The sequence below is a fragment of the Thunnus maccoyii genome, chromosome 17, assembly GCF_910596095.1.
Source record: "Thunnus maccoyii chromosome 17, fThuMac1.1, whole genome shotgun sequence".
In the NCBI taxonomy this organism is placed as follows: Eukaryota; Metazoa; Chordata; class Actinopteri; order Scombriformes; family Scombridae; genus Thunnus; species Thunnus maccoyii.
The window spans coordinates 18,279,866-18,303,564 of NC_056549.1; the positions used below are offsets into that span (position 1 = coordinate 18,279,866).

The 23,699-nt window shown below is 40.1% G+C and overlaps 2 protein-coding genes across 6 annotated transcripts in view; one reads left to right on the top strand and one right to left on the bottom strand.

Moving 5' to 3' along the window:
• The first annotated feature begins 30 nt into the window (after nt 1–30).
• On the top strand, nt 31–13,930 carry esr1 (estrogen receptor 1). The gene is made up of 11 exons (XM_042391287.1): nt 31–339; nt 1,392–1,506; nt 2,226–2,651; nt 3,601–3,821; nt 4,754–4,870; nt 5,499–5,680; nt 5,858–6,011; nt 8,243–8,381; nt 9,482–9,615; nt 10,379–10,562; nt 11,578–13,930. The coding sequence occupies exons 2-11, from the start codon at nt 1,496–1,498 to the stop codon at nt 11,888–11,890; spliced, it is 1,881 nt and encodes a 626-aa protein (XP_042247221.1). The 5' UTR covers nt 31–339; nt 1,392–1,495; the 3' UTR covers nt 11,891–13,930.
• Nucleotides 13,931–13,977: 47 nt separating this feature from the next.
• The window catches only part of syne1a (spectrin repeat containing, nuclear envelope 1a), a 149,269-nt gene continuing 139,547 nt past the window's right edge, over nt 13,978–23,699 (bottom strand). For 3 of the 5 annotated variants that reach the window (XM_042391297.1, XM_042391294.1, XM_042391293.1), the window contains 11 exons: nt 23,309–23,627; nt 22,317–22,385; nt 21,695–21,831; nt 20,414–20,540; nt 20,088–20,302; nt 19,342–19,548; nt 18,839–18,967; nt 18,306–18,569; nt 18,101–18,190; nt 17,418–17,476; nt 13,978–15,505 (listed from right to left, as the gene is read on the bottom strand). In XM_042391297.1, coding sequence (XP_042247231.1) covers nt 15,226–15,505; nt 17,418–17,476; nt 18,101–18,190; nt 18,306–18,569; nt 18,839–18,967; nt 19,342–19,548; nt 20,088–20,302; nt 20,414–20,540; nt 21,695–21,831; nt 22,317–22,385; nt 23,309–23,627 — 1,896 coding nt within the window. In that variant the 3' untranslated portion in view covers nt 13,978–15,225. The remainder of the gene's footprint in view (nt 15,506–17,417; nt 17,477–18,100; nt 18,191–18,305; nt 18,570–18,838; nt 18,968–19,341; nt 19,549–20,087; nt 20,303–20,413; nt 20,541–21,694; nt 21,832–22,316; nt 22,386–23,308; nt 23,628–23,699) is intronic. The other 2 variants (XM_042391296.1, XM_042391295.1) reach the window with 1 other exon arrangement.

The window sequence follows — 23,699 nt, forward strand, 5'->3', positions numbered from 1 at the left end:
ATGACTAAGCTATTTTTGCAGCACTCTTGCAAAGTGTCAAATGTTGACTTAATTAGCATTTTAATCCAATCTATGAAGCTAGACTGTTTTTCAATTCATCCAGCCAGATATTTAAAGATTCATCTGTTCACAATGGAGATAATCCATCATTAGACTAAATTCACTAGTAGTGTTTCATTGTTGTTACCTGTCAACCTTTCATATACACTACTCTGGGTCAGGTTGGACCTAAAAACACAGCCAACAAAAAAGCTGGAAATGGTACAACTTGTGCATTACAATGCCACATGAGCTGGGAAAACTGAACGACATCATTTATGCTGCAAATGAGTCATTTAGGTGATTTAGTGATTTCATTTCTCACCCTTCATTTTCCTGTTTTCTAATATAACAATGTCTTCATTTTATCCCAGGGAAATGCATAAATATATATATCATCATCAGGGCTACTTGTTTTCCACTTGACCTGACATGTCCTGAAAATTGGGCTGTTTACTCAAGAAGGATGTTGCACAGAGAAGAGAAAATGAAGCCTCTGTGCCAAATGTTGAGTTTTTCCTCAGATGTGAAGGTCAATAGTTGCTTGTAATCATGTTTATCTTTTAAGTTCCTTCATATTGATGACAATGAGTGTCTTGTATGACAGTATCACATGGAAATGAGCAGATTTTAACTAAATCCCCAAATTACTTTTTTGTGATTAAAAAAAATCTCAAATCTGAAAAACATAATCTAATCTTTTGCATTTGTGTGCAAGAAGAAATAATTATTTGAAGCTGTATATGACATTTCACCTTGATTAAGTAATTGATTACATTTTACACCAGCTATGAATGTTACAAAATAATTCCTAAATTTATAGTGTGTTATTAGTTTTCTCAGAAGTATTTCAACTCACAAGGTTGTTTTTTTACCTTGACGCCTGGTCCCAAAACATGCAAGGACTAAAAGGATCCCTGACAAACACAAACCTGGAGCTTTTGTGCTTTTAACATGAACATTGATTCCTTTAAATATTTATTTGCATAAATACTCTGCCCCTTTCTTTTCTTTCTTTTCTCTGATTAACCAGTTCATATTATGTCCCAAAATACATATAATCCTCTTTTTAGTGAAATGTCATGAAGAATTTTTATCAATTCTCTCTATGAATTTCTTTGAAATGATTATAAAAAGATAGAATTTAGATCATACAGTCTTAAAATGACCATCAAGTCCCTCATTTTGGATTGGTTGTGTAATTATTGGCTGTTGAAATAAGTTTTGACCTCTTGCTCTGTTTACTGTGTTACGGTGACCTGGCACTTAAACACATGTATCGATTTGGCTGCATCTTTAATTTGTTTATCCTCTTTTTTAACCTTTCCACTGTTCCCATTCTGTCCAATAAGCCCAGCTAGATGTCTGAGAGTCAGAGAGATGGGAGAGGCAAGCAGAGAGGAAGAGAGAAGACTCAAACAGTCCCAGTATCACACAGCAGATATGAGGATGATTCATGTGTAAGAGGTGAGTAATGATGGTTAGATTTGGCTTTCATTTAGGCCCAGTTTATTAAAACTGTTGTCCTAATGTTTCTCATTTCCACAGTGATTTGATTTACTGCTGAGTCTCAGGTGTATTCAATAATCTGGCTACAAATAGACTGGTCATACATCATGCTGGTAGTGTGCTGAATATCAGCTAAATGCACGATAAACATTCATAGAAAGCCCAACAGCTGTTTTCTCTAGATAGCAGCTGCAACCAACAAAAGCTTTCCAGCGTAAAACAAAGATTAAGTGGGAAGAGAACATTTTTAAAGTGGTGTGAGAGGGGACAGAGAAGCTGGGAAATCACCATTTCATTGTCCATCTTTCTTTTTCTTTTTGCCACTAGCCTTCCCTCCCTCCTACATGTTAGTAGAGATGTATTAGAGTAAAAGGCTCCGCTGACAAAAAACCTGAGGGAGGTTGGGAGGAGTCTTTTTGTTTTTTTGGGGGGATCTGGGTGGGTGGAAGCTCAAGTCAGATAGGGCAGTGGGACTGGAAAAATAGTGAACCCTTCAAGTTGCCTGACAGGCTGTATTGGAAAGAGGAAAAAAGAAGGCAAGAGAGACAGAGAGTGCGAGGAAAGAGTAAAGAGAGAGGGAGAACAGCACTCGTCTCCACTCCCCCCCTCCCAGCAAATGGGAGTGCAAGTCTAAATCATGTTGCTTATCAGTGCTGTTGTGCTGTGATGTTGCTCAGGCAGAGCCCGGCGCAGAGCAGGCAGCCGTGCGGACCAGTACTCAGACCCAGGATCAGTCCAGCGTTCACAGAGCTGGATACCCTCTCCCCACCACGTCTCTCACCTCCGCCACGTGCCCCCCTCAGTGACATGTACCCTGAAGAGAACCGGGGTTCTGGAGAGGTAGCCACTGTGGACTTCCTGGAGGGGACATACGACTATGCCACCCCCACCCCTACCCCGACTCCTCTTTACAGCCACTCCACCACTGGCTACTACTCTGCTCCTCTGGACGCCCACGGACAACCCTCAGATGGCAGCCTTCAGTCTCTGGGCACTGGGCCCACTAGTCCTCTTGTGTTTGTACCCTCCAGCCCACGTCTCAGCCCCTATATGCACCCGCCCAGCCAACACTATCTGGAGACCACTTCAACACCCATCTACAGGTGAGGGAATACAGTTTCTCTTTAGATCAGTGGGGAAAAGTGCTTTTTATAGTCTTAGAATACTATTAGAATAAGTTAGTGTATTTCTGGCCATTACTTAAGTAATGAATCTCATGAGAGGATAAACAATTTGTAACAGACACCTCCTCCAGTGCTTGAATCTGTTTTGTTTGTGCTGTTTGCTGATTATGTAACTGACAGAAACAGTGCAATCAAAACATCAATAGACCTGCCAGAGTTTTTACATCAGCAAATTCCCTTCACTCACTCCATCAACACAAATTGTCATTAAAGAAAGCCATTTCTCAGTCAGTTTAGCTTCTTTGTAAGAATTAATTTATACATTTTCTGCTCTATCACCCTTTTTCCAATTTCATGGTAGTTGGAGAAAAGATTTGTACATAACTAGAATTAATATCTTTCACTCATGAATTATGGCTCTGGAATTCTGTTCAATCCTAAAAGGCTGTCATAAACAAAACATAATTATATAACAGAATTGTTGTTTAATCTTTTGCTTTATACAAAACATTGCCATTATCTCTATAGAAAGGATCAAGCTTTGCCCTGGTTTCTAATTCCAGAGATTAAGGACTTTGTCAGGGACCTTGAGAAAGGAACAATACGTAAGAACAACGGAAGCACACAAACAGATTGTTTCCTGACTCAGGTGGAAAATAGTACTCTGCTCTCGTCTCAGCCACTGTTAAACTAAAGTCTAGTAAATGTTGGAACTGATGCGGAATCAAGCAGTTGGCTCGAATATTTTTCAGCAATTTTTGCAAAATGTCCATCTTTATTTTATGGCAAGAAAACAATTGATATACTATGTTCATAGCATTTTATCAGCAGCACAATTTCTAGTTACTGTCATTATTAAAACACTAAATTATCACGTGAATATGTGATATTATTTAACTGAGCAGTTGAAATCCCTGCCCTCATGCAGGTCCAGCGGGCCATCCAGTCAGCAGCCGGTATCCAGAGAGGACCAGTGCAGCACCAGTGACGAATCATACGCCATGGGGGAGTCAGGGGCTGTAGCCGGGGGTTTTGAGATGGCCAAAGAGACGCGCTTCTGTGCAGTATGCAGTGACTATGCCTCTGGTTACCACTACGGGGTGTGGTCCTGTGAAGGCTGCAAAGCTTTCTTCAAGAGGAGCATCCAGGGTAGGTAGACTGTCTGCTGCATCCATTTGTGATTGATTACTGTTGATACAACTCTTTAAACATTACCTGTTTGTTGAGGGTTGTGTCTTATGTTGTCACAGTTTAATTGTTGAAATTTCATGTAAAAATGAGCAAGAATTTCTAAAAATCCACAGATATTCTACATTTAATTAAACTAAGAAATACTTATGATTGAATTCTGTCTTTTACTATATATGTTGTGGAAAATTTAACTATATGAAAAAACACAATAACTCATTAAGGCTGCTTCAAACACAGAGTCTTATACAGGCAAACATGGAGCACTGTGCCCCATAAAAAATAAAGCAAATGTAGTATGGTTTTAATCTGGTTCATCTGTGAAATCAAAAGAACATTTACAAAGGAGAAAATAAGAGTTTGGATGATAAAGGGTGGTGATTTAGTGTGTCAGCAGTTTAATAGGCTCAAGGTTATTGATATGACTGGGCTTGTAACCTGGCCAAAGAAGCAAAAAGGATGTCATAAAATGTCACATTGTGAAACTGAGATTGACTGTTTTGAATTAAGAGAGTAGAATTTATTTATTATTACTATTGTCCATCAGTTTTCCTCTCTGTTTGTATCCCATGTCTTTCATACAACATGATGTTCAACCTCCATGTGCCCCTGCCTGTGTGTGCAGATAAAAGCTGCATCTGCTGTGGGACGCTCAGCCATCTTTGTGATATGATGCTTTGGCATATTGATGCAAAGTCTTGCAATGGAAGACAGGTCATAAAGAAACCAATAGTCTCCATGGCAATGACAAAGCAAAGATGCCACGTTTTAATTTTCTCCATCTCAGATCCATTTAAAATGGGAATAGACTGTTCCTGGCCGCTAAATAACCTAAATCTAAACTGAACACCCAGGTGGGGGGGCTTGAAGTAATAGATTTTCTTCCATTTCAGGTCACAATGACTATATGTGCCCAGCAACCAATCAGTGTACTATTGACAGGAATCGGAGGAAGAGCTGCCAAGCCTGCCGTCTTAGGAAGTGTTACGAAGTGGGCATGATGAAAGGAGGTGGGTAGAAACACCAGCAGACAGCAGATTTGACAGCTCTTGCAAGACAAACCTCTTTTTTATTAGTTTGATTTTATTGAGTGTATTTTTTTTTTTTTTTGCTGTCTGTTACCAAAGTTAATGTTTTTACATTCTGGTTACCAGTTTCTTTTTGGGTTAAATTGTCTAATGAGCCTACTATTTCTTTTTATTTGCACAATTTGTACTTCTCTATGTTCTTGTTATGTCAACAAAATGTAATTTAGATGCTTTCTTTATAACTAATGTTCATCTGTCAATCATAGCTTATTGCTCAGAGGATTGGTACAAATATGAGTGTGCTGGTGGATGCAGATAAGCTTGAGACTAACTTTAACATGACCTTGAAGTGATTTCCTCTTAAGGAGTACAACTTCTGATTAGTACACACCCACATTTTTGTTTTCATACTTCTTGAATCACACAGGCATCCATATGATGTGCACTATTAGATTTTTTGGAAGGAACAGGTCATGAAGTTATGTGTGTCAGATGTTGAGGGAAAAGCCTGATTAATGCACATTTGTAATTAATTGTGTGGATGCATGTGTGTGTGTTTTTTCTGTGTATTTGCAGTTTATTTTGTATTATACCCTACTGTGTCCTCAAGGTGTGCGCAAAGACCGTGGTCGTGTTTTGCGCCGTGACAAACGATGGACTGGCACCAGAGACAAGTCCACCAAGGAGCTGGAGCAACGAACAGTGCCCCCTCAGGACGGGAGGAAACGCAGCAGTAGCAGCAACAGTGCTGGCGGAGGAAAATCATCGGTAGCTGGCATGCCTCCTGACCAGGTACTGATTCATGTGGAGAAAATGAACCTCTACAGCAAATTTTATGGAAATGCAGCCATTTGTTTTGTTGGTCAGGGGAAATTTGACCTGAAAGTGGCCCTAGACAAAAGGTCAAAGGATCTTAAATATTAGAAATCATCTTCTTAGACTGACTTAGTTTTTCTCCTGTGGCCCCAGGTGCTCCTTGTGCTCCAGGGTGCTGAGCCTCCAATATTATGTGCCCGTCAGAAGATGAGCCGACCCTACACCGAGGTCACCATGATGGCCATGCTCACCAGCATGGCCGACAAGGAGTTGGTCCACATGATCGCCTGGGCCAAGAAGCTTCCAGGTTGGAATAAATGAAATACTGGTTAGCATGGCAAGGTTGCAACACCACCAATAAATCAATAAATATATATTTTTTAAGATACTTTAAAAAAAAAAAGTGTTGAGTGAAATTGCATTAGAAACAGATGAATTAATCTCACCCCTCTGTGAGACCTGTTTAAAATATGCATTTGAATTTAAAGGCTGACTTAATTTACTTAAGATTTTGGTTAAGCTAGTACAAAACTATCATAACAGACAGTGTCACTGATCAGTGACAATGACTTAACCAGATGCTGAGATTTGGCTTTCATCTTCACTTTCTGGTCTGTACTGTGTTATGGAGGGAAAACCTGCCACTGACTGGAATTGTAAGACTCTCCTGAGACTTATTTTGGAACTAGGAGTCTGGTGATGTTCATGTGCTATTAACATCAACCATATCCTGTCTGTAACCTGGTCTGTAGTGAATTATTACAGCCCTCTTATCATTGCACCAGCTATTCTTTCTATACCACATTTTGTACATATAGTTTCGTGATTAATTTGTCAGAAGCAATGTCCTGGAAGCTTGTGTTAAATGGAAGAAATGCTTCTGCAGATTGTGAAAAGGCACCTACAGTTGACTTGTTTAGTACATAATGCACATTTCATTTATTGCCACAAAATGTGTGTCAACTCCAAGCTACATATGAATATATATATATATATATATTATATGTATTTTTTTATTTAAACCTGTTAACAGACAAGCTTTATCATCCCACCACCTCAAGCCCTCCCTCCCACCCTCCAGATTCACTGCTGTGTTTCACTATTGACAAGTTGCAAAAAAAGTGAAAAGATAAAAATACAGTTACTGAAAAAAAGAATAAATAGATCCCTTCAAGAACTGTCAGAAAGACTCTCAAGATTATCAAAGTATTGGATTAAAAGACCCCAAGTGGAGTAAAAGCCTCCCAGTGCAAACTTTATTTTCTCAATGTTCAGAAACATCATCAGGTCTTTAAGCCAGTGAGATGCATTAGGGGGGTTGGTAACTTCCAGTTTAATAAAATTATTGCCAATAATGATGCAAAAAGTATAATATCCTGTAATTTAATGTTCAGTAGTTTAGGTTGAACATTGAAAGTAACCCCAAAGATATCTGTCCAAATATTTGGCCTCAAGCTTATACCTGTGGAGACATTCACAAAAACTTGTCCAGTAAGTAAGGTTTCCTGCTCTTTAGTAAAGCAGGTCCAAAACACCTTGACATCTACGTATGTGTTGTCTAAATTAGGATATATTTTTCAAAAGCTTAGAAACACCGTCTTTCTAAAACATTCAAAAGTCTAGATGTACTGTGTGGCAGAGGTTGTTGCCTTGTATTTCACTGCTTAGACAACAGTTTGTGATAGGAGACCTTTATAGTAGAAGTGCACATGGACACGCGCACACACAAATGCAGAGCCATTACAGTGATGGTAATTACAGTCATCACCTTGGAGAGGATTGTTTGGCCAATCTGCTGGCACCCCATAGAGCTTAAATGCAGTATAAGACACATCACCCTTTCGCATGCGTATACACACATGTGCACAGACCTACACACAGCAACAGGCTCTCTTAGTGAGTAAATCCTGATTTTGAGGTATTACAACCTTGTGCGTCACTAAAAGCCCAGAGGCACACAGTTTTAATTGCGAGGGGTCCCAAACAGTGTGCAGAGGGGACAATGGGAGTGAATTGGCTGTAATTACATATGAATTGAGACAGCTGAGTGCCAGCGATAAGGCGCCTTATGAGAGCAGAGAGATTGCAGATGGTTTCATTTAAGTAGCCATTCCCTGCCAGAAAAAAGAGCATATTTTTATTTTTATGAGTTGGTAGATAGTGCACAGAAATATTTAACCCTGAGAGTGTTAATATTCCACACCATGCCCACCGCAACAAATTATCATCACTGATAAAGCACCACTTATCAACATCAGATATTTTTTCTGTGTTTGGTTTTGGTCTGGATGCCAAATAAATGCTGTGATCAGCCTAAAAGCCATCAACACACATTTTGTCTGGAGTTTATGAACAACAGTTTTTAGTGATGGTTTCTGGAGTTAGTCAAAGATCTGATATGGATGTGGGACGATTGTTCAAAGCTATCAGAAGTGTCAAACTGACTCCAACTAGGTGTGAATCACCCTGCTGCTTCACGGCAATTCTCATTGTATACTTTGTGTGTGTGTGTGTGTGTGTGTGTGTGTGTGGGGTTAGGTTTCGTGCAGTTGTCCCTTCATGACCAGGTGCAGCTGCTGGAGAGCGCGTGGCTGGAGGTGCTGATGATCGGGCTCATGTGGAGATCCATCCACTGCCCTGGCAAACTCATCTTTGCACAGGACCTCATCCTGGACAGGTAGCGAAGACTACCGCCTTACATTTCTGCAACATGCACCTTTCTATACTTTCGTCTCATGGTCCTCACTTTTACTCCCCATTTCTCTATCTTCCTCTCACTCTCACACTGATCTCAAGAGTAATACATCAGCATTGTAGATTTTCCATTTCACACCTTGCCAGCCATTGTGCCATCCCAACACGTCCGTCGTAGAGTGAAAGACTAATTACATGTTCCCCATGGAGAGGAGAGCAGCATCTCTCTAACTTGAAATACCCCTTCATCATTACAGTGCTGAGCTGGCAACCAGGACAGAGATTTAATCAAAACCTCAGTGCAAGGAATGATGGAAAATGAATGATGGAAGGAGAGGTGGAGGGAGAGATGACGGAGAAGGAGGTGAAGGAGAGAGAGCTAAATGACAAGCAGAGAAGACGAAAAAATAGAGATGCAAGGAGACATGACACATGGCTGTTTTCTGCTTTGCAGGCACAGCCTGTTCCCTCCATTCCCCCTGTGTTCAAAGTAAACAAGCTAGCCAAACCACAGTATCTACCTCAGGAAAAAGAGAGAGTGGAGACAGAGAGATGGATGAGGGAGACAGACAGACAGACAGACAGAGCTTTTACCCTCTGATGTGCCTGATGGTCCCATTTGATTCAAAAGTGTATTACAGAGTATTATCTCTAAAACCTGGTCCCCGTGTGAGTGTCCTCACCAATTGGACATGATGGCTAAAACGCTGTGGGTCAGGGTTGACAAATTCCCTTGACTCTGGGCTGTCCAAGTTTATCTTGCACTCCAACCACTGGATATTATCCATCTTTCCATCACATTTCAACAGTGCCGACAAATGGAGTGTTGCAGTGATTCAGTCCATTAGTTGTTTATTTGGCCCCTCTTTGGACGGTTTCATGGTCGCAGATGCAGTCAGGTTCTTATTCCCCTGATGGTGTACTGCAGCCCAGAACATTGACTCTGTTTTTGTCAAATGTACTCTTGAGTTTTGTGTTTTACTGAAATAATATTTATTTTTCGTGTCACTTACAGCCTTGCTTTTTAAAGAGATAATAAATTCAAAAGAAATTGCTCATGTTTTCTATGATTCTGCTCTTTAGGGACGAGAGCACCTGTGTTGAGGGTATGGCTGAGATCTTTGACATGCTGCTGGCCACCACGTCCCGTTTCCGCCTGCTCAAACTCAAACCTGAGGAGTTTGTCTGCCTCAAAGCTATCGTCTTACTCAACTCTGGTGAGGCAACATGTGTGAGTGTGTGTCTTAACTTTGTCTGCTGTGTTTACAGTTTTAGTCACCTTCTTTTGAAATATTTTCACAATCTAATGCCTGGAAACACTAACAGTGAATAGCAGAGACACTTTCTTAATAAAAACATAAACTCCCTATTTTTTTTATTATTATCATGCACAGTTCTGTTCCCACACACACCACTTTGTCACAGGTTTCCATCCCTGTTCCCCAGAGTAAATATTGAACAGTGCCAAACTACACCCACAGAGGTGTAGCTCTGAACACTACTCAGGCACATTAGGTGAACAGAGTGTTCTGGAAAAGCCTGTACCGTCAATATGCCTGATAACTGTTCCCATGACAACATGAGAAAGCACAGAGGGCTTTGTTTGTCTCGGAAATTGAGATATTCTATATGAGAAACTGCATAGACTGAAATACCAGTGAGATGACACTACTGGCACAGCTGCTGGAGCCGGATGAACTTTTGATTGCTGTGTGGGAAATACTGCAACCCCAATTAATGCTCCGCTCTTATATGCATGTCTGAATCAGATCTATTATCAAGTAGAGGATAAACATTGTTGGTTTTTGTTAGTTTGAATCTGACGTCAGTTGAGTGATGTTTATCATATCAGGCCATTCATTTAGCACATGAGCATCAACTTATGAAGTGTATTACTCCCTGCTTAAGTTTCCGTTAAAGAAACGAAAAAGTCCATTAGCTTGCAAATCCGCAGTAAGCTGATGTTTTTTTCTCTGTTAGGTGCCTTCGCTTTCTGCACCAGCACAATGGAGCCTCTACACGACAGCACGGCAGTGCAGATTATGCTGGACACCATCACAGATGCTCTGGTACATTATATCAGCCAATCAGGATGCACTGTCCAGCAGCAGTCGAGACGGCAGGCCCAGCTGCTCCTCTTGCTCACTCACATCAGGCACATGAGGTGACATTAAATTAGAAAAGGTCTATTTTGGTTTTTGCCGTACAGTATTAGAAGTCTTTCATTTTAGACATGTTCCTCTTTATCATTTCACAGTTAAGTTTTAGGGTTATAAGAGCTTAAAATATAAAAGCTTCAAAAGGGCTAGGGTTCCTTTTAGAGACATCATTGATTGTCTATTTTCAGGTAAGCTGATTTTAGCACATAACAGCTGCCTTTTTTAATTTTAAAAGTTATTTATATTATGCAGAAAATATCACAGCATTAACTATAATAGAACCATTTATTCAGTGAAAAGGGTTAAACTGGTACTTAAAGGATAGGTTTGATTATCAACAATATTACATATAACATGAAAAGACCAAAATCAACAATGACTTTATCAATAGTTTTGTTTGTGTGGCTGAAGACTGATTTAGCATATTCATCTGTGCCACAGACCTCAACTGTTATCTATTTAAAGGACATCAGTGAGCCACATCACTGCACTGGGTGCCATGGTCCTCCATTACGATGAACAGCAGTACTGTGGTGTATTTTGAGTCAGTCCCACTTACATCCTGCATCCTGCTGCTGTGAATACTTACGAGAGAATCAAATGTGCATAAATCTACGTCTTAAAATAGTCCTCAACAAATACACAGTTTACTCCTGTTTGAGTAATGTTTGCTGAGGAACTACAGTACCCAGCTGTTTTAGGAAATTATCTGACCTTTTTAAAAATGAATGTATATATTTGATGCCTGTTTTTAAAGATGTACGTCTTCGGGGATGACTGGGGCTTAGGGCTGAGTGACATAGACAGGATAGAGAAGTCAGGAATAGATAGAAGAATAAAGAAGTGAGAAAATATTCAGAAAACCTTGTTGGTTTTGGAGCAACTGAAGAACAAAACAAATTGTGTGTACAGTGTTGCTCAAGGTCTTCAGGGATGTAGAAAGCCATCTGAAACTTTGCTCATTTCTTGACTGATTCATAAACTAATTCCTCATCTCTCCCTCCTTTATGCTCCCTGCAGCAACAAAGGCATGGAGCACCTCTACAGCATAAAGTGCAAGAACACAGTGCCTCTGTACGACCTGCTGCTGGAGATGCTGGACGCTCACCGCCTCCACCGTCCAGTGCAACGATCTCAGTTCGGGTGTCAGGCTGACACCACCAGCAACAACAACAACAACAGCAACAGCAACAGCAGCAGCAGCGGCAGCTCCTCCTCAGCAGGCTCCAGTTCAGGAACCCAAGAGAGCCATGAGACCCCAAGCAGAGCCCCCCAGGGTCTAGGCGTCCTGCAGTACGGAGGGTCCCAGTCTGACTACACCCACATCCTATGAGACGGAGCACAAGCAACATCTGAAGGTCTTATACATGTCAGAAGTCATTTTTATGGATGATGTGTGTAGTTTAGAACAAGAGGGCTTTGGGAATGAAAGATAAACGTTGTATTTGAATTAATTTCATGAGATGATTATTTATAAATTAAGTGATTTTATAGTTGTGGCTGTTTAGGTAGAAATTATTCCAGCAGCAGCAGCAGCAGCAGCAGCAGCAGCAGCAGCAGCAGCAGCAATTATTCACTTCAATCTGAGTTTAAATGCGGTTAATCTTCTACGCTGCCTTTCATATCTGTGATTTTTAGTCTCTAATAGCTTTACAGACCAGCTCATTATTTCCAAAGTTGCAGACATTAAGTCATATTGTGGCACTTTGTTAGCTACAGTAATTTGAAATGAGAAGCAGCTAATTTATCATTTTATTCGCCTCAACCAAAGTGCACTTCCTCTTGGGTTTAAGGGGCTATTGGGCATTATTTTCACTTTTACATTTCAAGGATGATTGCACACTGAACTATGATGAAACTGGTTCAAATAAGTGTGTAATTTATATTGTGTTAAAATTGCTAGGTGAAAACAAAATGTCAGGTATCAGGTCTAATGTGCACACACAGTTTCAAACAAAAAAAAGTACATAATTATGAAAAGATGTGTCTGAGGATAAATCCACTGTGCTGTTGAATTTTAAATAGCTACAAATTACATGATCAAATCCTACAGCACTGATTACATAATGAAGGAAGTCAAGCAGTTGTTGGGTAACATCACCTTCTTCACAGCTTTTTGTGTTTAGGTTTGTTCTCTGTGCTTACTTGCACCAAAGTTTTTCTGAATTTGTTTTGTCTTAAATATGTGTGCGCACGTGTGTGTGTGTGTGTGTGTGTGTGTGTGTGTGTGTGTGTGTGTGTTTGGAGGTAAGACTGTGAGAGAGAGTGAGAGTGAGATTTGAGACTCCAATCTGACTTGATGCATAGATTTTTGTCTTGATGCAATTGTTCAACATTTAAAATACATGAAAGCTTCAACTGGTTAACTATTCATCCACTAATTCAGATGAGTTTGGCTGGATTTACACACCTGAAAAATCCCAAATATCATAATGTACATACACATGTAACTGTTTTCTTTTGGACAGATTGGACTGAATTGGATCAGATTTGAAAGAAGGACCCTTCTAGTCCTAGTTCTGAACATAACAGCTACTCTCTCAATTGTTTTGTCCATAAAATAGAAAAAAAATGCAGCAAATAGCAAAAAATGTTCATCAAAACTTACCAGAGCCCAAGATGTTGTCTTCAAGTCACTTTTTGTCTAAACAGCCCAAAACCCAAATGTATTTAAAAAACTATCACATATGACAAAGACAATCAGCAAATTCTCACAACTGAGAAGCTGAATTCAGACATTTTTGCTTGAAAAATAGTTGATTATTTTCTAACTAACCAATTATTTCACCTCCATGAAGTACTCAAAACATGCGAACTGCTGAAAAAAACCTCTCTTTGGGGATATATGACATGTTTTATATTTGCATTCTTTAATTGAAAGGAGGGAAATAAAAATAAAAACATGATTTTTGAGTGATCCACATGCCTTAAGGTCTATATTGATACTTAAACCAAGGTCACGATCATTTAACCATGATGAGGACTCCTCTGCCCCTTAATAAAGCAAATACTTCATTGTTTTATGTCCTGCATTACCACTTAGAACAATGTGAAATATGTCAAATAATATGAATAAATTTGGCCATTACACTGTCCGTAACTGTAATTGTAAACACTTGAATCTGGTAATTCTAAGCAATTGAGAGGATGCTGCAGGGATATAAAAATGCTGAACAAAACATTGTGGTTAGAGTGAAGTCTGTAGTTGTCACATCTGATCTGTACCACTTACACACACATATGTATGAAAAGCTTCCATACAGCATCAGAAATTTGGATTTGGCCATTAGAGCTGTGAGTGTAAATCCAGTCAACTCAGACGTGACTGTCATTTGTTTACTGTGCATAAAAATAAAAACATCAACTTGGAAAATACTCTCATGTGACACTGATTTCCCTGAAACCAAGAAAACACCAAAGTAAATATTTCATGTTTTATTATTTGCAAAGAGTGTATTCTTCATGAAGTCGGCATTAGCAAACTGTACATACATAAATAACCATTTTCATATTTCATCATTTTTTACAGATTCTGGTGTCTCATCACGGCGGGATAATTATCGCCGTTATAACAAAGCACACTATGTCATGTCACAGCCGTCTACTTCAACACTACCAGTGATTGTTTGGCTTTCTTAAAAGCAGGGGACTTGCAAGTGCATGCTCAAACAGAAAGATAAAAAAATAACTGCCTGTATTCAACATTTCAACAAAAATATACAAATCAATTGAATTTTTTTTTTTAAACAAGAGCTCATATCTTTATCATAATTGCCCCAGTTTATTAAATACTGAAAATAAAAACAGGAATACAAGCCTTGGCTTTTTGGGGAAGAAGTCGGCCATCTTGGCTGGACGGCTTCAGTGCAGTACCTTCAGACAGTGCTCATGTCAGTGCTATAGGTTCAGACTTTAGCTTTAACTTCGTATGAAAACTTACTTTCCAAATTCAAGTGGGTTCTTTTGAAATCTGTCAAGCGAAAAACATTAAGCTACCTCTCATCCTTAGGAGAGTACTCCTGTTTAGTGTATGTCTGTGCTGTTTCAGTTGTTGTGTCTGAGTAGGTTTTCAAACATTTTAGAAAGGATCTCTTCACATCTACGACTGTGAATGATTGCTACTCAAACTGCAAGTCTACTCTACAATTTACAGGTGAAATACCCCACACTCAAGGTGGTGCTTCTGCTTCATCAATACTAACAATCTAATAACTGATTGAACACTAAATAAATAGTAGCAGCACTGGATATCATGGACAAAAAGCACGGTCGACTTTGGCTCCCAACATACAGTATATAAATAGTGCTTTGTTTTTCATTGATTTCACAGGTTTCTTCAGAAACCTTAAAAAAATAATATACACATTTAAGTTAAAACAGAATTAAAACAACATGAAATATTTGGATTGGGGGTAGGAGAGGGGGTCTCCAGATGAAGGTCCATTTGTTCTGGAGAGTGGTGGTTTAAAGGGTTGAGGTGATTTCAGGACAGTGTGTGTGCAATGTTAGTGAGAGAAGTCTTCATATCACCTCTGAATCACTTCATAACGCATGTTGCTCCCCAACAGGGGAAGAGTTTGTTGCTTTTAGGGCACGGGGTGAAAAGGAAACATTCACAGGAGTCAGTGGAGTCCTTGGCAAAGCGATAGGTAGATATTCAGCTAGGCCTCATATGGGCGGAGGTCCGTTGGTGTAGCGCAGCATGGGATGGAAGGAGCGGGCGAAGTTGTTGGCGTGGTGGCAGCTGTAGTCTTCCTCGGTCATGGGCACAAGGCAGGCCAGGCCGATGAGGAGCAGGAGGAGCAGCTGGACGGGGAGCGCAGCCCTGAGAACCCGCAGCAGGAAGGACTGGCTCTTTGCGGAGGAGGAGGAGGTTGACGAGGAGACGCCGTCCGGAAGGTCAGAACGGGAGGAAACGCAGCCAGCGGCGCCTGGTGATCTGCTCCGGCTGCAGGAAAACAGGGACACAAGTTAAACACAGAAGACAACGTACCTGAGTTCATTAGTATTTGCAAATCACTGCTGTGTTGTGAAAACCTTGAAACTCCAATTTTATTAACTTTAATGTTTTTTCTAAAATTGAGGGATTATACACTCATCTAAAACAGTTTTTAGTTAATTAAAAACACTTGGAAGATAACAAAATACTTTCCAGGGTTTGTTTTATTCAATGGAAAGCATGTGAAGACAAATTCAATATATTTTTTTTGATTGATTAGCTTCCTGATGTCTTGAATTCCTAACAATTAGTTAAAACTAATTAGTTGATATCTTTGAAGTCTTTAGGAAATTGAGATGGCCATTTTTCACTTGTTTTGTGACATTTTATAGACTAAACCATCAATCAATTATTCAAAGAAAATAATTGAGATGAATCAATCAGGAAATTAATGTCTCTATTCTGTCATTTTTTGTGGGTTCAAAAAACATTCGATTTGCAAATACTTGTTTTACTCAAGTCTGGCAAAAGAATGGTGGTACAAAGAGTCAATAGGAAGAAAAGCAAAAATACTAAAAATGCAGCAAATAGACCAGATCCAACAGGTACAGAGATTAAGAGAGTTGAACACAGAAGAGACACTAGAAGGCTCACACACAATCAGAGACACACACAAAACTCCCACGAACACACAAAACAAAATATTGAACCACAAGCACTGGTAGATAGCCGGCTCTGTCTCACTGGGTGGGGAAACGCTCCGGTTTTAGAGCAGAGTGTGTGAGAGTTCAATGCCACGTCTCATTCCAAACAGAAGCAGGAGAAATGTCAAATGCCTCTCTGGAGATTTCCACTGTCAGAGCCAAGACTCGAGGGGAGGAACAGCATGTTCTCAATGCGGCTCATCTTCACTGAGGCTGAGGGAGGGTCAGACATGCTGACACCCCTCCAGTCGCTCAATCTGCAGCCTGCCAATTTCATTTAGTCCTCCTACATCCTACAGATAGGGCTGCTGTGAACATGCATGAGCACCATCACATGATGTGTGTTTATGTATGTGGCTTAAGTTTTAAGGCCAGGCAACCTCTCTCCTGCTTCTCTGGATTCCAATTTCCGCAGGTCATGAGTATATAATAGAGATTCCCTGCTTCTCATCCAAAGGATGCTATCTGGGGAGAACAAACACATTATTTTATCTACATTTAAGGCCAAGGCTTCACCAGGCCTGCATGTTATTGTTGGCATTTAGTGGAAATTATAGAAAGAATCAGAAATGAGAGGAGAGTCAGAGGTGGGAGAGTTAAAAGGTCTGGAAAAGAAACAGAGGAAAGAAAGCGGGAGTTAATGAAGAAGGAAAAACTGCAGGGGTTAATGTATCATATCCTGTGTTAAAACTATGAAGAGAATGAAACAGGAAGGAAACATGAGAAAGAAAAACATCTGAAGGAACAGAGGAGGAGTCAGTGAAATTCAGATAATGCCATCTAGTGGGTGAGGAGGATACTACAAAGTTACTCAGAGGAAGGAGGCAACGTTTCATGATGCCATTCAAAAGAGCAAAGACGAGCAGCGGCAGAGCAAAAGTGAAGCAGTGAAACAAAACATTTAAAGATGAAAGGGAACAGCCTGACGTAGGCGATTCCCCACTCGTTTAAGAGCTGATAACATGGCCTCTAGAATAAGGGAGGATCATGGAACGCAGTGTTAAAGCCTTCAAAACCAATCACTTGAAGAAACTACAAATCAATTGATCAGATTATTACATCCAATTATCCAAAATCTACTATAAACAAAACACGATTGATTATGATTCATTGATTTTCTCATGGGTTGTGTTAATAAAAAAAAATCAAGTTTCTTGTTGGCCGTAGCTTTGGTTCCATCATCATCCCGTCTTTCTAGAGTTCAAGGGGAGAGGTACCTGTGGCGCGAGCCGCTCTCAGGGTGTCCTGGGTGGGCCTGACTACTTTTGCCTCGGGGCTGTACCGCGTAATGAGCAGGGAGGGGTAAAAGAAAGAAAAGAATGTTTCAGTCAAGGGCAAATAAAGACAAAGCCTCAGATGAGAGAAAAAACAACCAAATAACATAAAGAGAGCCATAACATCGCTAGAGGAAGAATCATCAACGACCAAAAAGCAGCAATGTAATCAATGACGGTGATTGAATCTAAGAACCAAGAAATCTGGCTTCTCAAGACTAACTCCTGAAAAGTCAAATCCAAAGAAACTTACAAAATTAAATATGTTGAAATGCTATTTAAACAGTCAGTATAACGATTAGAATATGTTTCTTTTCATGTGTCTATTCCAAAATGAGAAATTAATGAAGATTTTTTTTATCATAGTGCAACGAAAAGCCAGGTTGTCTTGTGTATTTTTGGCAGATCTACATGGTGTGGGCAGCAAAAACATCTCAAACAGGGGTGGTGGTGGGGGGGCAGCAAAAAATCTTTTTGTGTACATGTTAGCAGAGCAATTGAAAAGTGGTAAATGGGATATCTATATGGGGAAAAAGACAGGAGAAGGTAGATTGACAGTTTTATTATTCTCTCTTATTGTGAAAAGAGGCTGGCCCCCCCTACTGGACATTAAGAGGAAACATTACCAATCGTTTGCGACTTTGGATGGCTGCTTCTGACACAGGACCAGCTGATCCACAGATTTCTGATTTGCCAACAGGCAAAGGTAAGAAATCCTGAAAAATAAATAAAAAACACATGAAACTGAATGACAGTCACTGTAACTGTTAGATATATTTTTTATGTCAAGAATAAAGTGATTCCTCTGTGAGTCATTCATCATCGTCTGACCTGCCGTGTGTCCGCGGCCTCCAGTCTCCTCTCCAGCCCTTCGAGGTCAGAGCTGACCTCCCTCAGGAGCAGCCTCAGCCTGTTTGAGATCACGTGCACCTTCTCCTGGGCCTCCAGACACTCGCTGCCCTGCGGCTGGATCTCCTCTGAGGCCTCCGACTGGAGCAGCAGAGTTTGAGGTTTAGTGTTGACCAGCAGCTGAGCAGACAGCTCCTGAAGGGACGACACCTTCTGCTGCGAGTCGAGCAGCTCACGCTTGATTTGCTGCGGCACAATAAAAGGAGACAGATTCACAGACGTGATCAGCAATCTTTGTCATTGTGATACAATTTTTTCAAAATCTAAGCTGTCAAATCTGACGAGAAAAGTAAAAGCAGCAACAGCCTATGATCACAGCTGTTGCTCAGAAATCCGCCTCCCTCCTTTGGTGCTCGAACCTCACTTTGGGAACTACTGAGTTTGAGTCATCCACTCACTCCAATCAAATACTGTACAAGTCTGCTGTGTACAGACCTGGTATTGGAGAGACGTACCGTCAGTGTTTTGTAATGAGCTCGTAATGTTTCACGATCCAGGTTGGGAGGGATGGGCACCACCTCGTTCCTCCTGCGGTCGATGTTCTCCAACCACAGCAGCAGACCGTGGCTCATCTCATGGAACTCCTGAAAGGAAAGACGGCATCGAATTAGTTAAGTTTTTGTTTTAAATGAGATTGGAGTATCTCTACTGTGCATATCTTTCCTTCCTATTAGTTAAATCATTTTTGCCGTGATTACACTGGATAGTACGGATGCAATTTGAGAAAATTTCCAATATATTTTTTATTTAATCTATAAATTCTATTGGAGTCATAAATGAAAATGCAATTTATATAGTTTTGCAACCTTTCAGCTTTATTGCAAAATTCTTGTGATTCTATAAAAAGAAAGCTTTTTTTTTTACACAAGTAGGTGCAACATAAAAGTATAATCCCAAAATCCTGTTATTTTGCATCTTGTTCTGGAGTTATTTTGGGTGTGTGTGTCTATTTTAGTACCTGGCACTGCATCAGTGCTCTCTGCAGCTCCTCCCTCCAGTCCTCCAGCGAGGTACCGAGCCGGTCCCAGCGTGCGTTCATCTCTTTCAGTCCGTCCCTCAGCTCCCACGCCTCCTCAGAGTCAGGCTCTGATTGGAGGAAATCAGCACTGCTCAGGTTGATAGACAGGACCTCTGACTTGTGGGCATCCATCGTCTTCTGCAGCTCCTGAGAGACGAAGAGCAAAGAATTCAGAGCGGCATCTACACATGTGGGTCAAGAGGTTATTTATAATGACACTGGACCATGAACCAGACTGGACTGTGGGGTGCTGCGAGATAAAAGAAGCTGAGAATAGATGCGGTGCCAACATACAGAGTGAAGCAGGATGGTTGGAACACATGAGATGTGGGTTAGTAGAGCCCATACCGGCTTCAGAGGGTCGTATTTATAGAGTAGTGATATCTTGTTTACTGTAGTGCTTTACAGGCAACAACTATTTTGATGATTGTGTGTTGACAAATAACTCAAACTGCGGTTTCTAAAATGCAAGCAAATAAAAGATCATAGAGAAAGGTGTTCTACCTAGCTGCCGAGAGATTCTGGCCCATAAATCAATGTCCATGTTGTATAAAACCTTTCGTTACATTTTGGCAGAAAATCCTATTTATCAAAATCCAAATTTCTTATGTTTGAGATGTTTTTAAAATATTATTTTTTGTCAAACTCTTGTTGCTCAGATATAGCAACTGAAAAAGCACACAAACCCTGAGCTTCTTGATTCTCTGCTGGATGGTTTGGATGTCGGTGCTGAGATCCAGCCCTCGCAGCTTGTTGAGTTCGGCCTCAGACTGACCGAGCCAGGCCCTCATGGTCTGCAGATCTGAGATCAGCTGCTGCCACTGCTGCAGGTCCTGCTTGTGCTGCCTGTGTTTCTCACTCAGAGACTGAGCCTGCATCAGCTCCCAGCGCTCAATCACACCTGCGGAAGAAAAAAAAAAAAAAAATCCAAGATATCGATTTAACACGGCTCACACAGTGTTTGAATGAGGAACGTCTGCAGTGTGTGTGTGTATGTTTGTGTGTAACTGACCTGCGCTCTGGGTGTCTGTGCTGGTGGGGTTTGTGAGTCCCGGCATCTCGTCCTCGTCTTCTGTCAGTTCTCCCTCTGCTCTCTTCACTGCGTCTATGCTGCCGCGACACTCTCCCATCAGACGCATCTGGAAGGATAATGTGAGTTTTATGTATTTAGATAAAAATTTTCAAAAATGTTTGATCTTCTTTAAGAAGTAACGATGTGTATGAATAAAAATAGAAAACAAAAATAAAAACAGGTGCATAGATGACAATGAAAAACATAAAGTCTATTTGCCAAAATATTTGGTAAAAGAATTTTGTAAATTCCAAAAAAAATTCTTTATTTATGTAAAGTATCTTATAAAAATGAAAAGATTGAATGTTAATTAATGTTTATATAAATACAGTTTCTACACATGCACATAGTTGATATCCTTACTGGACCAAAACCACCAATGTGGAGTGTCTATGGCTTATATTTGATGCAAATTCAAAGTAATAAATCTTTTGATAGAGACATTTTAAAGAACTAGGTTCTTCATAAAAGTAAGAGACGTCTTTGTTCTGTGTCTGACACCACAGAACAAGTCAGAAGTAAAAAAAAACCTGGGTGTTATTCTTGATTCTGAGTTAGATTTTAATTCACACATAAACAATGTTACAAAGATTTTATCACCTAAGAGATATTGCTAGAGTTAGACCCTACCTTACACCGGAAGATGCCAAAAAGATGACTCATGCTTTTGTATTTTCTTGCCTGGATTATTGTAATACACTTTATTCAGGATTACGGGGAAAAAAACATTGAGAGGCTGCAGTTTGTACAGAGTTCAGAAACCAGGATTTAACTAGAATCTTTTTTATTTAATTGCCCCTCATGTCTTCTTTTTAATACCTGTGTCTTTGATTTGATTTTCTCCTGAAAGCACTTTGAGCCTCATTTTATGTATCAAAGGTGCTGAATAAATATTATATATATTATAAATATTTATTATTGTTATTATTCATTTTTTTAAAGGGGAAAAGACAGATGCCAAAATAAAAGTTAAAATGGCCACAACAGTACAGTGAATTGACCATAAATAACTGTACACAGCTCATAAGTGCTTTTTAACTCAGATTCTAAATATGCTGGGATTTAAAATGAAAGCATTAATGGTGATTTACAGCCAAATATTTTTCTACGATAGTCTACTTGTGACTTGGGAGCACAGCATGTCCCCTCTCAACTTAGTATTTTGAAGACTTTAGTGTGACAGGGTTTATAAGTACGTAAGCATGATATTCTAGGACTCACATAGCCCATGTATGTGGAGTCAACGTCGGGGCTGGAGCGGTTTGCGGAGGCCTCTCTCTGCTGGAGGTGGTACCGTCCTGCATCCAGAGCCTGGTCCAGCTGTCTCAGACTGGCCTCCAGCTGGCCCGGCTCACCTGCTGCACACAAGCCACAAAAAAAACTACTGAGGAACATTTTTAACATTTTTCGATGACTGGATGACTTTGATTAGCATGCTGATGGTGTGGACTGATGCTGATAAGTGTTTAGACAAAATGGCATGCATTAGTCTGAAATGCAAAGTAACAGCATGTCATGACAGAGACGAACACAGAGGTCGAGTTTAAAGACATTAAAGAGTGATATTAGCTCTGAAATGAATGACAAAAAATAATAAAACATAAATAAATCACAAGAACACAAATGTAGTGGATGAGATGAGCATTTAGTGAACTCAGCATGCAATGGAGTCATCTTTGCATGTTGATATACAAAGATTTTTTTTATTTTGGATGGAAGGACATGCAACTCAAATGATGCTTCCTAGTGTGGTAGTATTAGACAAGCATGTTTTCGTTTTAGATTAGGGCATGCTCTCCTGACTCATGCTGTAGCATTCCTTATTAGTGCTGCTGTTTCCTACCAGAGGATGATTTCAATGTGTTCTCGGTCAGTTTTATATAGGCCTCTGGGCTCTCTGGAATAACTACATCTGGGAAGAGAAACATACAATATACACTTTTTATGATGTAGGTGTGACTGAATGTGATAAATGTCCTAATTTACAAAGATCTGGCCCCGATGTCCTCATGCCAGATGTGGATCTCGACCCCAGTGATCTGTTTAGCCTGTGGATTTTGTTTCTGTTACTATCTTAATGTTTCGTCTGTTTTTATTTTCTATGAAATCTCGTGTAGGACATTTGTTCTTTTCCTCATTAAAGCAAAGGGGTTTTACAATTTTAACATGTGGTAGAAATTACTTCACTCGAATACTTCTAGATATGATTTAGAGACCTTACTTAAAAAAAACGTACAATAGATGCCTTGTTTTCACATCAAAAAGTTATCACATTACAATACAAGAAATACACATGTCCCCATCATTCCTGTCCTCATCTATTGCTCGATAATTTATTATTTCTCCACCAATAAAACAACCCCAATCTTTTCAAAAATACACAAAAATTACACGATAGTAATTCCAACAACAAAGATCTATTAAGCAAATGTAGTTGTTGCCATACTGTATAGCTAACAGCACATTCATGTTCTTCTTATCTCATTGCTTGTCACCGCTCATACACAATTAAATCCCATCTCACAGAAAATATAGTTAAAGATGAGTGATAAGTCCAAGTAAAATCCATTATAAATGGGTGTAAAAATATAACAAATCGGAATGTTTCCATACTGAGCACAAGGGGTCACCAAAGTGTCTGATGAGTATGATTATGATGTGAAACACTTATGGGAATATACCATATTCCAGAAACTTGAATCTATGTCCAAGAGCAATAAAAGCTCATGGTGGCTCTACTCCTTACAAAAGATAATTTACGTTAGTTTTTTCTTTTATTTCTCTCCCATTTAAATATAGAATGATATATTAAGACATTAGAAAAGTCAGACTAACCTGACAGCACCGTGGCAGCTGTCCTCAGATACTCATCCTCCTCCTCTTGCCCTCGGCTCCTTTCTCCGTGGCCCCGTCCTCCAGGGCTCTCCAGATCTCTGCTCAGGTCATAGTCATGGTCCCACTCCAACGGGATGGAGTCCACGCTGGCCGGCGTGTCCCGGCCCGAGCGGTCTGCCCGGATGAGAGCGGCCGTACCCGACGCTTGACGGCTGGATGTCCGCGGCAGAGAAGAGTCGCCCCACTGCAGCTCAGAGAGGTCGCCACCTTCCTCCATTTCTAGCTCTCTGTCTGAACCATCGAGCTCATCATCAGCCAGCTGGGAGAGAAAGACAGAAAAATGTTAGAAAATGGCGGAGAGCAAGCAGAGTAAAGGTTACTGAATTTCAAA

Coding starts and splice junctions, on each gene's coding strand:
- esr1 (XM_042391287.1), top strand. Junction 5,681..5,857: donor CTGGCATGCCTCCTGACCAG/GTACTGATTCAT, acceptor CTGTGGCCCCAG/GTGCTCCTTGTGCTCCAGGG. Junction 9,616..10,378: donor TATCGTCTTACTCAACTCTG/GTGAGGCAACAT, acceptor TTTCTCTGTTAG/GTGCCTTCGCTTTCTGCACC.